The following is a 12,639-nucleotide window of genomic DNA, read 5'->3' on the forward strand; positions in this document are numbered from 1 at the left end:
TATGCATTATATATATAGTAAATATGCATTATGTATTGTATTATATAGTAATTAATTGGCAGTATCTTTATGTCTCATGTTTTATGTTTCAGTATACATTTCAGGATCCAGGCTTCCTTACCAGAAATATTAGACACTTGTGCAGTATGCCCCTATGACTTGTAGTGCTGCCACCCTACGGAAAAAGAACTGACTCCCAGATACTGTTCAGGCTTGTGAGGTTAGATACACCCTTCATTTTGCTATTGACCGTGATAATAACAGAGTCATAGCTAGAGCAGTATACTCTATAACATATTGAACTTCACCCAGTTTGTATTGACGGGAGTTGTAAGTTGATGTTATATTTCTCTTTGATGACTAATATTTAAGGATTTCAGCATACTTTAACAAGACAGATGAGAAAATCATTAAGTTCATTGAGAAATTGAAACCTATTAATTGAGAGAGGTTTGACTTACCTGTTTCCAAAAGTAGAATGTCTGGTATTAGAGTTTAGGGAGCTGAAACATCCAGCTACCAAACTCCAGTCCACCATAATAGAGGAAAGTTTGTAGAATTCTTGGCTTTGATAGGTTTTATGCTAAAGAAATTTGGTCCTTTGTTTCTATACTTCAAACTTTTGTGGGAACAGTTTTTTATGCCCTTCTTTTTTGTTGTTTTAATTTTTATTTTTAAAATTTCAGTAGGTTTTGGGGAACAGGTGGTGTTTGGTTACATGAATAAGTTCTTTAGTGGTGATTTCTGAGATTTTGGTGCACCCATCACCTGAGTCATGTATACTGTACCTAATGTGTAGTCTTTTATCCCTCACCTCACTTTCCACCCTTTCCCCCAAAGTCCATTGTATCATTCTTATGCCTCTGTGTCCTCATAGGTTAGATCCTAGATTTTATGCCCTGCCTTTTTTTGTTTGTTTGAGATGAAGTCTTGCTCTGTTGCCCAGGCTGGAGTGCAGTGATGTGATCTCGACTCACTGCAAATTCCGCCTCCTAGGTTCAAGTGATTCTTCTGCCTCAGCCTCCCCAGTAGCTGGGATTACAGGTGGGTGCCACCATGCCTGGCTAATTTTTGTATTTTTGGTACAGACAGGGTTTTGTTATGTTGACCAGGCTGATCTTGAACTCTTGACCTCAAGTGATTCACCTGCCTCCACCTCCCAAAGTGTTGGGATTATAGGCGTGAACTACCACGCCTGGCTTATGCCCTTCTGGATCTCAAAGATTTCATTTATTTTTAGGTATAAGAGAAGGTCTTAAATGTTACGCCTTATGTATGTAACTGCTCCTTTAGGAAAGTAATTAATAACAGCCACTATGCCATGTGCTTTGTTAGGTACTCTCATTTAACAGTTATGGAATTTTATGAGGTGAGTACTATTATTATTCCAATTTTATAGACTAGAAACAGTTTTAGAGAGTAGTTTGGCCAAGATTACGTAGTGGCAGAGTCAATCAAGACTGTAACTCACTGATCCCTAGATCGAAAATCTACATCACTGTTTATCACTCAGTATCCATTGAATATTTCATTTTCCATAATGTTTTCACATGTTTCTTAGATTTACTGTAGCTTTTTGGTTATTGCTATGCCTTCATTTTCTCTAGCTTCTTACGATTTTTTTTTTTCTTTTGAGTCAGAATTTCTCTCTGTCACCCAGGCTGAAGTACAGTGACGTGATCTCACCTCACTGCAACCTTGCCTCCCAGGTTCTAGCGATCCTGCCGCCTCAGCCTCCTGAGTAGCTGGAACTACAGGCGCGTGCCACCATGCATGGCTAATTTTTGTATTTTTAGTTGAGATGGGGTTCACCATGTTGGCCAGACTGGTCTCGCACTCCTCACCTCAAGTGATTCCCCTGCCTTGGTCTCCCAAAGTGCTGGGATTGCAAGCATAAAATAAAAATATTTTATAAGACTAATTAACCTTGAAATTTTCCTGTTAGTGGTTTTGTCTGTTAGCTAGTTCTCTACCCTGTGTTTTGAGGTCTTTATACTTAGAGGCGACAGAGATTTTTAACTTCATTCAGAGCAAGCCTTAGCTGAGATATTAAAATCATGTGAAAGTCTGTCTAAATGTAAGCATGGTTCCATCTTTGCTTCTCAGTTCCTCTTTACCTGTCAGAGGAGATAGTTATCCTAGACAGACCTCCCAAAAGATAACTTTGACTTCCAGAATCTGACGGTTCTGTTCTACATTTAACTGTATTTTCATTCCTTTTTATAGCATGAGCAGTAATATCCAGACCACCATGGAATGGAGGATGTCCCTTAATCTCCTCAAGTGGATATCCCTTGTGCAGTCCTCTTTTAGCAAGTCATTGTTTCTGTGGATATCTGTTTAAGTTAAGGAGTATAGTGAACGTCTTTGGATTTAAGTTGTTTAATCTCTTCACACTCCATATAAATCATTCTTCCAGTGTCTTTTAAATGCAGCCAAAAGACTGACCAAAGTGACATTGGCAAATAATAGGAAGATTCTCATTATATCAGCATAGACACATCCAATAAGGAGATTGCCTGTTCTTCCTGCTCTCTACCTAGAGGGTATCTAGGTTTTACTTTGGATCTGAGAAAAGTAAGGAGAAATTCTGAGCTGCTTAATGCAAAAGTATGAACAGATCTACTGTGTTCTGGTGGATTCCCTTGATGACAGAGAATCTTTGAAAGTGAGGAAATTGGCTGGGCATGGTGGCTCACGCCTATAATCCCAGCACTTTGGGAGGCTGAGGCAGGAGGATCACCTGAGGTCAGGAGTTCGAGACCAGCCTGGCCAACATGGTGAAACCCTGTCTCTACTAAAAATATAAAAAATTAGCTGGGCATGGTGGTACATGCCTGTAATCCTAGCTACTTGGGAGACTGAGGCAGGAGAATCGGTTGAACCCGGGAGGCGGAAGTTGCACTGAGCCGAGATTGTGCCACTGCACTCCAGCCTGGGCGACAGAGCAAGACTCAGTCTCAAAAAGAAAAGAAAAAAGTGAGGAAATAGCATGTTAGTTTACCCTGTTTTATAATTGAAAGAATTTGCTATTATTTTGGCATCAAATTGAATTTCCCATAAATTTTTGCATAAGTACCATTGTTATAATTGTTTTCGTGTAGGTCTTATGTGTCTCTTGTTAATTTCTCATACCAGATATTAAATCTTCTCATTCCTATTGTAAGTAGTATTTTTTTTGTTGTTGTTATTTTGTAGTATTTTCTAACTAGCTGTTGTTTGTGTAAAGTCAAGTCATTGATTTTTGGGGTGTTACTTATTTTTAGTAAATATATAAGTAATTGGCCTGTCTTACTGTTGCCAGTGGTTTTCTACTGTTGAGCTCATTTGTCAGTGTCATCTGCCAGTAATGAAAAAAATTACCTTCTTTTAAATATTTATGCCCATTCTCTTGTTTAAATGACTTTACTAGCCTTTCCAGAACAATGTTTTATAACAGTGAAGACCTTTTTTTCTTCCAGATTTTAATGAGAATGCCTAGTGTTTCACTATTTTTTTTTTTTTTCGAGATGGAGTCTCGCTCTGTCGCCCAGCCTGGAGTGCAGTGGCGCGATCTCGGCTCACTGCAAGCTCCGCCTCCCGGGTTCACGCCATTCTCCTGCCTCAGCCTCCTGAGTAGCTGGAACTACAGGCGCCCACCACCTCGCCCGGGTAGTTTTTTTGTATTTTTTTTTTTTTTTTTTTTTTTAGTAGAGACGGGGTTTCACCGTGTTAGCCAGGATGGTCTTGATCTCCTGACCTCGTGATCCGCCCGTCTCGGTCTCCCAAAGTGCTGGGATTACAGGCTTGAGCCACCGCCCCTGGCCGTGTTTCACTATTAACTATCAGTTATTTTTGCCCCGAATTATATATGCCAAACAAACCATGTCTGTGAGCTGAATCCTGCCAGTTTTCTAGTTTGAACTTTGAGCCTTGAACTTTATAACTTTGAGCCTTGAGACCCTAAGGGACATGAAGAGTGATCTTAATAGACTTTCTGGAAGATGCAACCACTTTCCTATTTAATATTTCCTATCCCCAAGAAGTAGCATGTAGGTCAGTTTACCAATAATATACAGGAAAAGAATCTTTTGGCTCCTTACTGTTCTTTTCTTTCTTTTTTTTATTTTTATTTTTTGAGACGGAGTCTCGCTCTGTCGCCCAGGCTTGAGTGCAGTGGCCGGATCTCAGCTCACTGCAACCTCCGCCTCCCGGGTTTACGCCAGTCTCCTGCCTCAGCCTCCCGAGTAGCTGGGACTACAGGCGCCCGCCACCTCGCCCGGCTAGTTTTTTGTATTTTTTAGTAGAGACGGGGTTTCACCGTGTTAGCCAGGATGGTCTCGATCTGCTGACCTCGTGACCCGCCCGCCTCGGCCTCCCAAAGTGCTGGGATTACAGGCTTGAGCCACCGCGCCCGGCCATTACTGTTCTTTTCTATGGTCAGTTTCTCTGTTTTAAGGACCTGATCATCCTCAGTTATATGGTATCCATCTTGTGGCTCCAGAATACCTGAAAAAGGAAATTGGACAATAGTAAATGTTAAAGAAATCTTAGGTATTGTTTTCCTAATTTTGTTACTACTATTCTCATTCTGTGTATTTTCTTTTCTATCTCAGCTATTGGTGTCACTATATTCTTAGTTACCTAAGCTAGAAATATAGCAGTTGTGTTTCCTTCCTTCCTTTTACCCATTCTTTTACAGATTAATGCAATTTAAAAAATACTAATTGAGTGCCTACTATGTGCCAGTCAACTGTTTTCATTGCTGAAGATTGCCTAGATGAGATTTCCACTTCCTTGGAACTTACATTCTTTTGAGACTCTTTGTGTAATAAATAGGCTAACAAGATCTTTTCAGTTAGTAGCAAGTACTTTATGAAAGACAGAATATGAGTTTGAGTGATGAGGAAGAGAGGGTGATTTTTTAAATGAAGTGTGTTTTAGTCCAGATTCTCTGAGAAGCAGATGCCAACACAGGATTAAATATTCTTCTTTTACATGTTTATGCCCATTCTCTTGAGTGACTTTACTAGCCTTTCCAGGATAGGGTTTTGTAACAATATGTCTTTTGAATTATTTTGGTGGTAAAATGTACATAAGATAAAATTATCATTTTTAAGTTTATAATTTGGCATTAAGTACATTGACATTGTTGTGCAACATCTCCATCCATTTTCACAACTTTTTATCTTCCCTGACTGAAACTCTGTAACCACTAAACATTAACTCATTTTCTCCCCCTCCCTCAGGCCCTCACAACTACCATTTTATTTTCTGTCTATGAATTTGATTACTCTGGGTAATTCATGTAAGTGGAATCATACAATATTTGTCTTATTGTGTCTTCTTATTTCACTTAGCATAATGTCTTCAAGATTCATCCATGTTGTAATGCGTCAGGGTTTCCTTTTTAAGGCTGAATACTATTTCATTGTACATGTATATCACATTTGTTTATCTTTTCATCACTTCAGTGGACACTTGGAATGCTTCCACCTTTTGGTTTTTGCAAATAATGCTGTTATGATCCACCCTCCTTGGCCTCCCAAAGTGCTGGGATGACAGGCGTGAGGCACTACACTCAGCCAGAAATCAAGTTTATCTTACAGTTTCATAGCAGTTATCCTGAGTATAACTTTCTCCTTTCTACTAGGAAAGGTAGTAAGTTTATCAGGGTTGCACTCTTCTTTTCATAATTGAGTACATTGTTAGGTTGTGTACTCCTAGCAGAAATCTCTTGAGAAATTTTAGTATGAGCTAATGCACTTAAGGGTCCAGAGTGATACTTTTGAGGGAAAATACGTTTCTTACTAATGAAATTTTGACTATTTAGAATATGTAACAAAACATTATTGTCTGTATTATCTAGATATGAGTAGTAGTAGTTATAGGTAGCAGAAGAGAATATTCTGTCAGGCATTTGGTTTAATACACTTACGCTGGCACATAGAAAAATAAATAAGATAATTAAAAATTTAATACACACCCCAAGTGATACCCCTGTAGTACAAGTATTATTTTTTTCACTTAATTATATGAAAAAGATAGTTAAATGGTAGACATATTTCTAGTTGATTTTCTGATAATCTCTAAAACTGTTGTAGAAAAATGCCAAGTCATCTATGGCTTTTTTTTTTTCTTCTTTCTTTTGAGATGGAATTTCGCCTTGTTACCCAGGCAGGAGTGCAATGGCATGATCTTGGCTCACTGCAACCTCTACCTTGCAGGTTCAAGCAATTCTTCTGTCTCAGCCTCCTGAGTAGCTGGGATTACAGGCATGTGCCAACACGCCTGGCCAACTTTGCATTTTTGCTAGAGACGGATTTTTTCCATGTTGGTCAGGCTGGTCTCGAACTCCCAACCTCAGGTGATCTGCCTGCCTCGGCCTCCCAAAGTGATGGGATTATAGATGTGAGCCACTGTGCCTGGCCAGCTTTTAAAATTTCTTTTAAAAATCTTGTTTCTTTAGAGTCATGTAAGCAATAATTACATTTTTATTTACAGTTGAAGCAAGTATTCATATTTATAATTGGTAGTGAAGCATCATACCAATAATAGTGTATCACAGTTTAGAAGTAGAGTTCTTCAGAGTTGTATGGGTAGTCTTAATGGGTTTGTCCTCCTTTTGCTCACATAAACTTGATCACATAAAATGTGAATCCCACCTCTAAATTTTAGTTTTGAAAGTATTTTTTTTAGCTATTGTATTTTCTTAGTGCAAGGTTTACCAATAGTGGTGTATTCTACACTAGTATCAGGAGTAATTAGCATGAAGTCATCATGATATAGCAATGAAATGATTGGATCGATGTACACAAAGAGGGACTAGTATTATGGTTTCACTATTGAAGCAATGTATAACAGCAAGCCATTTATAATGTCACCAAGGAGATCTATCTTGTACACATTTGCCTCCTTTGTAAATTAGATCAGCCAATAATTTTTACAAAAATAAAAGACTAGAATACGGTTTTATCAAATAGCGAATCATTGAGAATATTATCTGTTGTTATATTTGCCACTTTTTAAGTTAAGTGCAATACTTGTGTCTCTTTTTGAACTTTCCTCTTCTCGGTTCAAAATACAGATTGATACAATACGACGATGGATTTTAGAAAAAAGCGTTTAGAACATGATACAATACAGCGATGGATTTTAGAAAAAAAAAATAGTGTGAATTACTCCCTGGGTGGGAACCTCTTAGTTATATGGGATGCTAATTTTGCATTTAATGACTGCATGACATGGTAACTCAGAGAACAGTTACTGGTGTACAAACACACACCACAGCACACACCAAACCACCCCTCCTTGCTCCCCTCTACTGTTTTCTCATTGGACAGACTAAATTACCAAAAATCAGAGCAAATTTAACCATAAAGAGTTGATTGCATTGTTTTGGCTTTGGGACATGAAATGATGGAAAAGAAATTGGGTTCAGTTAATTGTGCTATGAATCGCTTCTTTGTAAACTAATGTACATGGCTCCATGTTCTCAGAATTTGTCTGGTTTTTGGCAAATTTTCATTGCCTCTCATGATCTCCATTATCAACATGAGGACTTAGTAATTATGGATGAGGAGTCTAATTTTTAAATCTTCAGCCAGTAAAGACTCCAAGGTCTCCTCCTCTGAAATCCACCAGAACATAACTCTGACATGGATTTCTGGAAGAACCCCAGCTGTTTCCAAGATACATCATGAGACTTCTGTTGCTGATGGAGTCTATATAGTTAATCAGATGCCCAGAAATCTTGATACTTTTCCTCTTGAATTTTTCACTTTTTTTATTTTAACCTCTTGACTTTCTGGCAGGAGTTTTATTGGGATATAATTTCATTGGGTTTTTAGTATATTCACAGAGTTGCATAGCTGGCACCACAATCAATTGTAGAACATTTTCAGTTCACTGAAAAGAAAAGAAATTCTATACCTTTTTTTTTTCCTCCGGGAGACAGTCTTGCTCTGTCGCCCAGGCTGGAGTACAGTGGCGCAATCTCGGCTCTCTGCAACCTCTGCCTCCTGGGTTCAAGTGATTCTCCTGCCTCAGCCTCCTGAGTAGCTGGGATTACAGGTGCCTGCCACCATGCCTGGCTGATTTTTGTATTTTTAGTAGAGACAGGGTTTCACCATGTTGGTCAGGCTGGTCTCAAACTCCTGACCTCAGGTGATCCACCTCAGCCTCCCAAAGTGCTGGGATTACAGGTGTGAGCCATTGCGCCCGGCCCACCTTTTATTTTATTTATTTATTTATTTATTTATTTATTTATTTATTTATCTTGAGACGAAGTTTCACTCTTGTTGCCCAGGCTGGAGTGCATTGGTGCGATATTGGCTCACTGCAACCTCTGCCTCCCTGGTTCAAGCAATTCTCCTGTCTTAGTCTCCTGAGTAGCTGGGATTACAAGTGCACACCATCACACCTGGCTAATTTTTTGTATTTTTAGTAGAGACAAGGTTTCACCATGTTGGCCAGGCTAGTCTCGAACACCTGACCTCAGGTGATCTACCCACCTCGGCCTCTCAAAGTATAGGGATTACAGGTGTGAGCCAGCGTGCCTGGCCAGAAACTCCATACTTTTTGGCCATTATAGTCGAATCTTCCTATCATCCCCAGCCCTAGGTACCCACGTTCTATCTCTGTAGATTTGCCTATTCCAGACATTCCATATAAGGGAATCTTACATTATGTTATCTTTTTGACTGGTTTCTTTTACTTAGCATATTGTTCATCTGTGTTGTAGCTTGAATCAGTATGGTAGTCCCTGCCCTCATCCAAGGGGAAACCATTCTGAGACCCCCAGTGGATGCCTGAAACCATATAGTGTTTCTTTTTTCATACACCTACATGCCTATGATAAAGTTTAATTTATAAATTAGACAGAATAAGAGACTAACAACAACAGTAACATAGCACAATTCTAACAGTATACTGTAATAAAACTTACGTGAATGTGGTCTCTCTGTCATACTGTGAGTAACTGAAGCTGTGGAAAGTTAAACTGGATAGTGATAGTGAGGGACTACCATACTTCATTTCTTTCTGTTGCTGAGTAATCTTTCATGTGGATTTATTTATTCGTCAGTTGATTGGCATTTGTGTTCCCACTTTTTGACTATTATGACTAATGTTGCTGTTTATAAGTTTTTTTATGAGTATATGTTTTCATTTCTATTGGGTACATACCTAGGAGTGGAAATGCTAGGTCATATAGCAATTCTGTGTTTAATTTTTTTTTTTTTCCTTGAGACAGAGTCTTGCTCTGTTGCCCAAGCTGGACTGCAGCAGTGCAATCGCAGCTCACTGTAACCTCCTCCTCCCAGGTTCAAGCGATTCTCATGCCTCAGCCTCCCAAATAGCTGGGATTATAGTCATGCGCAACTAGCCTGGCTAATTTTTGTATTTTTAGTAGAAATGGGGTTTTGCCATGTTGGCCAGGCAGGTCTTGAACTCTTGGCCTCCAGTGATCCACCGCCTTGGCCTCCCAAGTGGTGGGATTACAGATATGAGCCACCATGCCCAGCCTGTATTTAATTTTTGAGGATCTGCTAGACTGCTTCCCAAAGTAGCTTGTACGATTTTACATTTCCATCAGCAATGTATGAGGGTTCCAATTTTTTTTTTTTTGCATCCTCTCTAACACTTGTTATTACCTGTCTTCTTTATTATAGCCATCCTATTTGATCCCGTTCAACTCTTAGATCACATGTACCTGTGTTTTATCATTGTGACTTCTGTTTTCTTGCCTTTAATTAAAATGATCCTTGTCTGACTGGCTGCCTTCTGTAATTTGCTCATTGCCATGCTCATGTTCACTCATCTTTGTGTTCCTGGTTTATCACTGATCCTGCTGAACTACAGATAGGGCTTGATGGCTGATCTTGGATACAGCACTGCCTGTCCTTGTAAATAAGAATAAAAGAAGATAGTGGTTTTGATAGCTTTTTGTAGGAATAGGCCATTCTATGCCTTAATTATTGTCATTTGTTCTGATAATAAAGTTGTATACTACAGTAACATGGGAGACCTGTAAGATTATATATTTCTGTAACCCATTTGTAGAGAGGGAAAATACTTGCTTACAAAACAGCTGTTTTACTCGCTTTTTAGGAACTGGTTTAAAAATGTATTTTATGGGCAAAACAAATCTATGGTGTCAGAAGTTAGAATAGTGGTTAACAACTCGGTGGGTTGTAGTAATGGCAAGAGGATTTCTAGGGTGCTGGTTATGTTGTTTCTCTATCTGTTTGCCAGTTACATAGAGGTGTTCATTTTGTTAGTGTTCATTGATCTATAAACTTAGACTATATGTGTATGCTATACTTAATAAAAACTTGTTAAAAATATGTTAACAGTGTTTACTCATATTTTACACCAGTGAAGCTCTTCGTTTGTCACAGTAACTGCCTTTCTGATGAATATGTTTCATTTTGTCATGATATTTACTAATTTTAAGTTATTTTCATATGTACATTGCATTGATGTAAATGCTTTAAATTCATATCTCCTTTTGGCAGCTCGTAATTTAAGATGTTGAATGATTTAGATAGATTAGCTGTACAAAGTTTGATTTTATATTCTGCTGTACTGTTTATTTAACTGAATAATCTTCAGCAGCCCAAAGTCTTGGCTGTAATCTTTCTGTATCTAAAACTGAAATGCAGTAGTTGTGCCTATTATCAGGAGAATTCAGATTCTCATTAGAGAATTAATAGAATGGTATGAAGGAAAAAAACATAGAAAAGAGAAGCTTATATTCATTAGCTCATTATTAATAGTATCAATCTAATGTAACCATCTAGATGTACAGAAATATTTAATAACCACTTAAAAATGTCATACCAGGAGTAAAACATGTTGACTAGTCTTTTGAATTCCAATCCTTTTGTCTATATTTCACTGAAATAGGTTTTGAAGTAATTGTTTGATTTGACCAAATATGTTATGTTGCTGAAGGTAGTAAGATATGCAACAAGATCAGTTTTTGATTAATAGAAGTTTTTTTTTTTTTTTTTTTTTTGAGACGGAGTCTCGCTCTGTCGCCCAGGCTGGAGTGCAGTGGCTGGATCTCCGCTCACTGCAAGCTCCGCCTCCCGGGTTTACGCCATTCTCCCGCCTCAGCCTCCCGAGTAGCTGGGACTACAGGCGCCCGCCACCTCGCCCGGCTAGTTTTTTGTACTTCTTTTTAGTAGAGACGGGGTTTCACCGTGTTAGCCAGGATGGTCTCGATCTCCTGACCTCGTGATCCGCCCGTCTCGGCCTCCCAAAGTGCTGGGATTACAGGCGTGAGCCACCGCGCCCGGCCAATAGAAGTTTTTAAGTGGGCTTATGCTCTATATTTACTGTTATTTCTAAAAATTGGGTGCATGAGTAGAGTGACCAGAGAACAATATTTTATAAGAACAGTAAAATAATTCATAACAGACATTTTGTGCACTGATGAGGAAAAGACAGTTCTGCCTTTATAAGGGATCTTCTTGGTGGAATTTGAGAACTCTTCAGTTAAATAGTATAATAAAACACATTAAAATTCTTTTAAATATCTAATTTTGTCTTCTAGGCTTTCCTTAAAGTTTCCCATGTCTCAATGGACTCCTGAATATAACGAGCTCTACACCTTAAAAGTGGATATGAAGAGTGAGATTCCTTCTGATGCACCAAAGACACAGGAGAGTCTGAAAGGGATCCTTTTGCATCCAGAGCCCATTGGGGCAGCCAAAAGTTTTCCTGCAGGAGTTGAGATGATTAATAGTAAAGTGGGGAATGAATTCTCTCACCTTTGTGATGATTCTCAAAAACAAGAGAAGGACATGAATGGTAACCAGCAAGAACAAGAAAAAAGTGTCGTGAGGAAAAAACGCAAAAGCCAGCAGGCTGGCCCTTCGTATGTGCAGAATTGTGTTAAAGAAAACCAGGGAATATTAGGACTGAGGCAACACCTAGGAGCACCAAGTGATGAAGATAATGATTCCTCTTTTAGTGATTGTCTTTCTTCTCCTTCATCTAGTCTGCATTTTGGAGATTCTGATACTGTGACTTCAGATGAGGATAAAGAAGTCCCTGTAAGACATTCCCAGACCATTTTGAGTGCTAAAAGTAGAAGCCATAGTGCACGGTCTCATAAGTGGCCTCGGACTGAGACAGAATCTGTATCAGGATTGTTAATGAAAAGACCCTGTTTACACAGCAGTTCATTACGGAGACTTCCATGCAGAAAGAGATTTGTAAAAAATAATTCCTCACAGAGGACACAGAAACAAAAAGAGAGGATATTAATGCAGAGGAAGAAACGAGAAGTGTTAGCGCGAAGAAAATATGCCTTGCTACCTAGTTCTAGTAGTTCCAGTGAGAATGACCTCAGCAGCGAATCCTCTTCTAGCTCATCAACTGAAGGAGAAGAAGATTTGTTTGTTTCTGCCAGTGAAAACCACCAAAACAATTCAGCTGTTCCCTCAGGTAAAAATGTTTAAGCTGAGTAAAACATGGAACCGATTGCATTGTATATGTGCTTAATTTTTTGTTTGTGTCTTACTGATTTTATTTAAAATTACTATCAGGCTCTATTAACTTTTATTTTTAAGCCATTTAAATTACCAATTGCAGTATTAAACCATGACTCCAATGCTAAGATAAAAATTAAAAAAATTTCTAGTGACAAAA

General features: G+C 38.6%; 1 protein-coding gene across 16 annotated transcripts in view; it reads left to right on the forward strand.

Annotated features, from left to right (window-relative positions):
• Positions 1-12,639, forward strand: part of RNF111 (ring finger protein 111) — a 111,901-nt gene that overhangs the window by 33,492 nt on the left and 65,770 nt on the right. For all 16 annotated transcript variants that reach the window (XM_015142381.3, XM_001098035.5, XM_015142384.3 and 13 more), the window contains exon 2: positions 11,540-12,435. In XM_015142381.3, coding sequence (XP_014997867.1) covers positions 11,559-12,435 — 877 coding nt within the window. In that variant the 5' untranslated portion in view covers positions 11,540-11,558. The remainder of the gene's footprint in view (positions 1-11,539; positions 12,436-12,639) is intronic.

The sequence above is a fragment of the Macaca mulatta genome, chromosome 7 (assembly GCF_049350105.2).
Source record: "Macaca mulatta isolate MMU2019108-1 chromosome 7, T2T-MMU8v2.0, whole genome shotgun sequence".
Lineage (NCBI taxonomy): Eukaryota > Metazoa > Chordata > Mammalia > Primates > Cercopithecidae > Macaca > Macaca mulatta.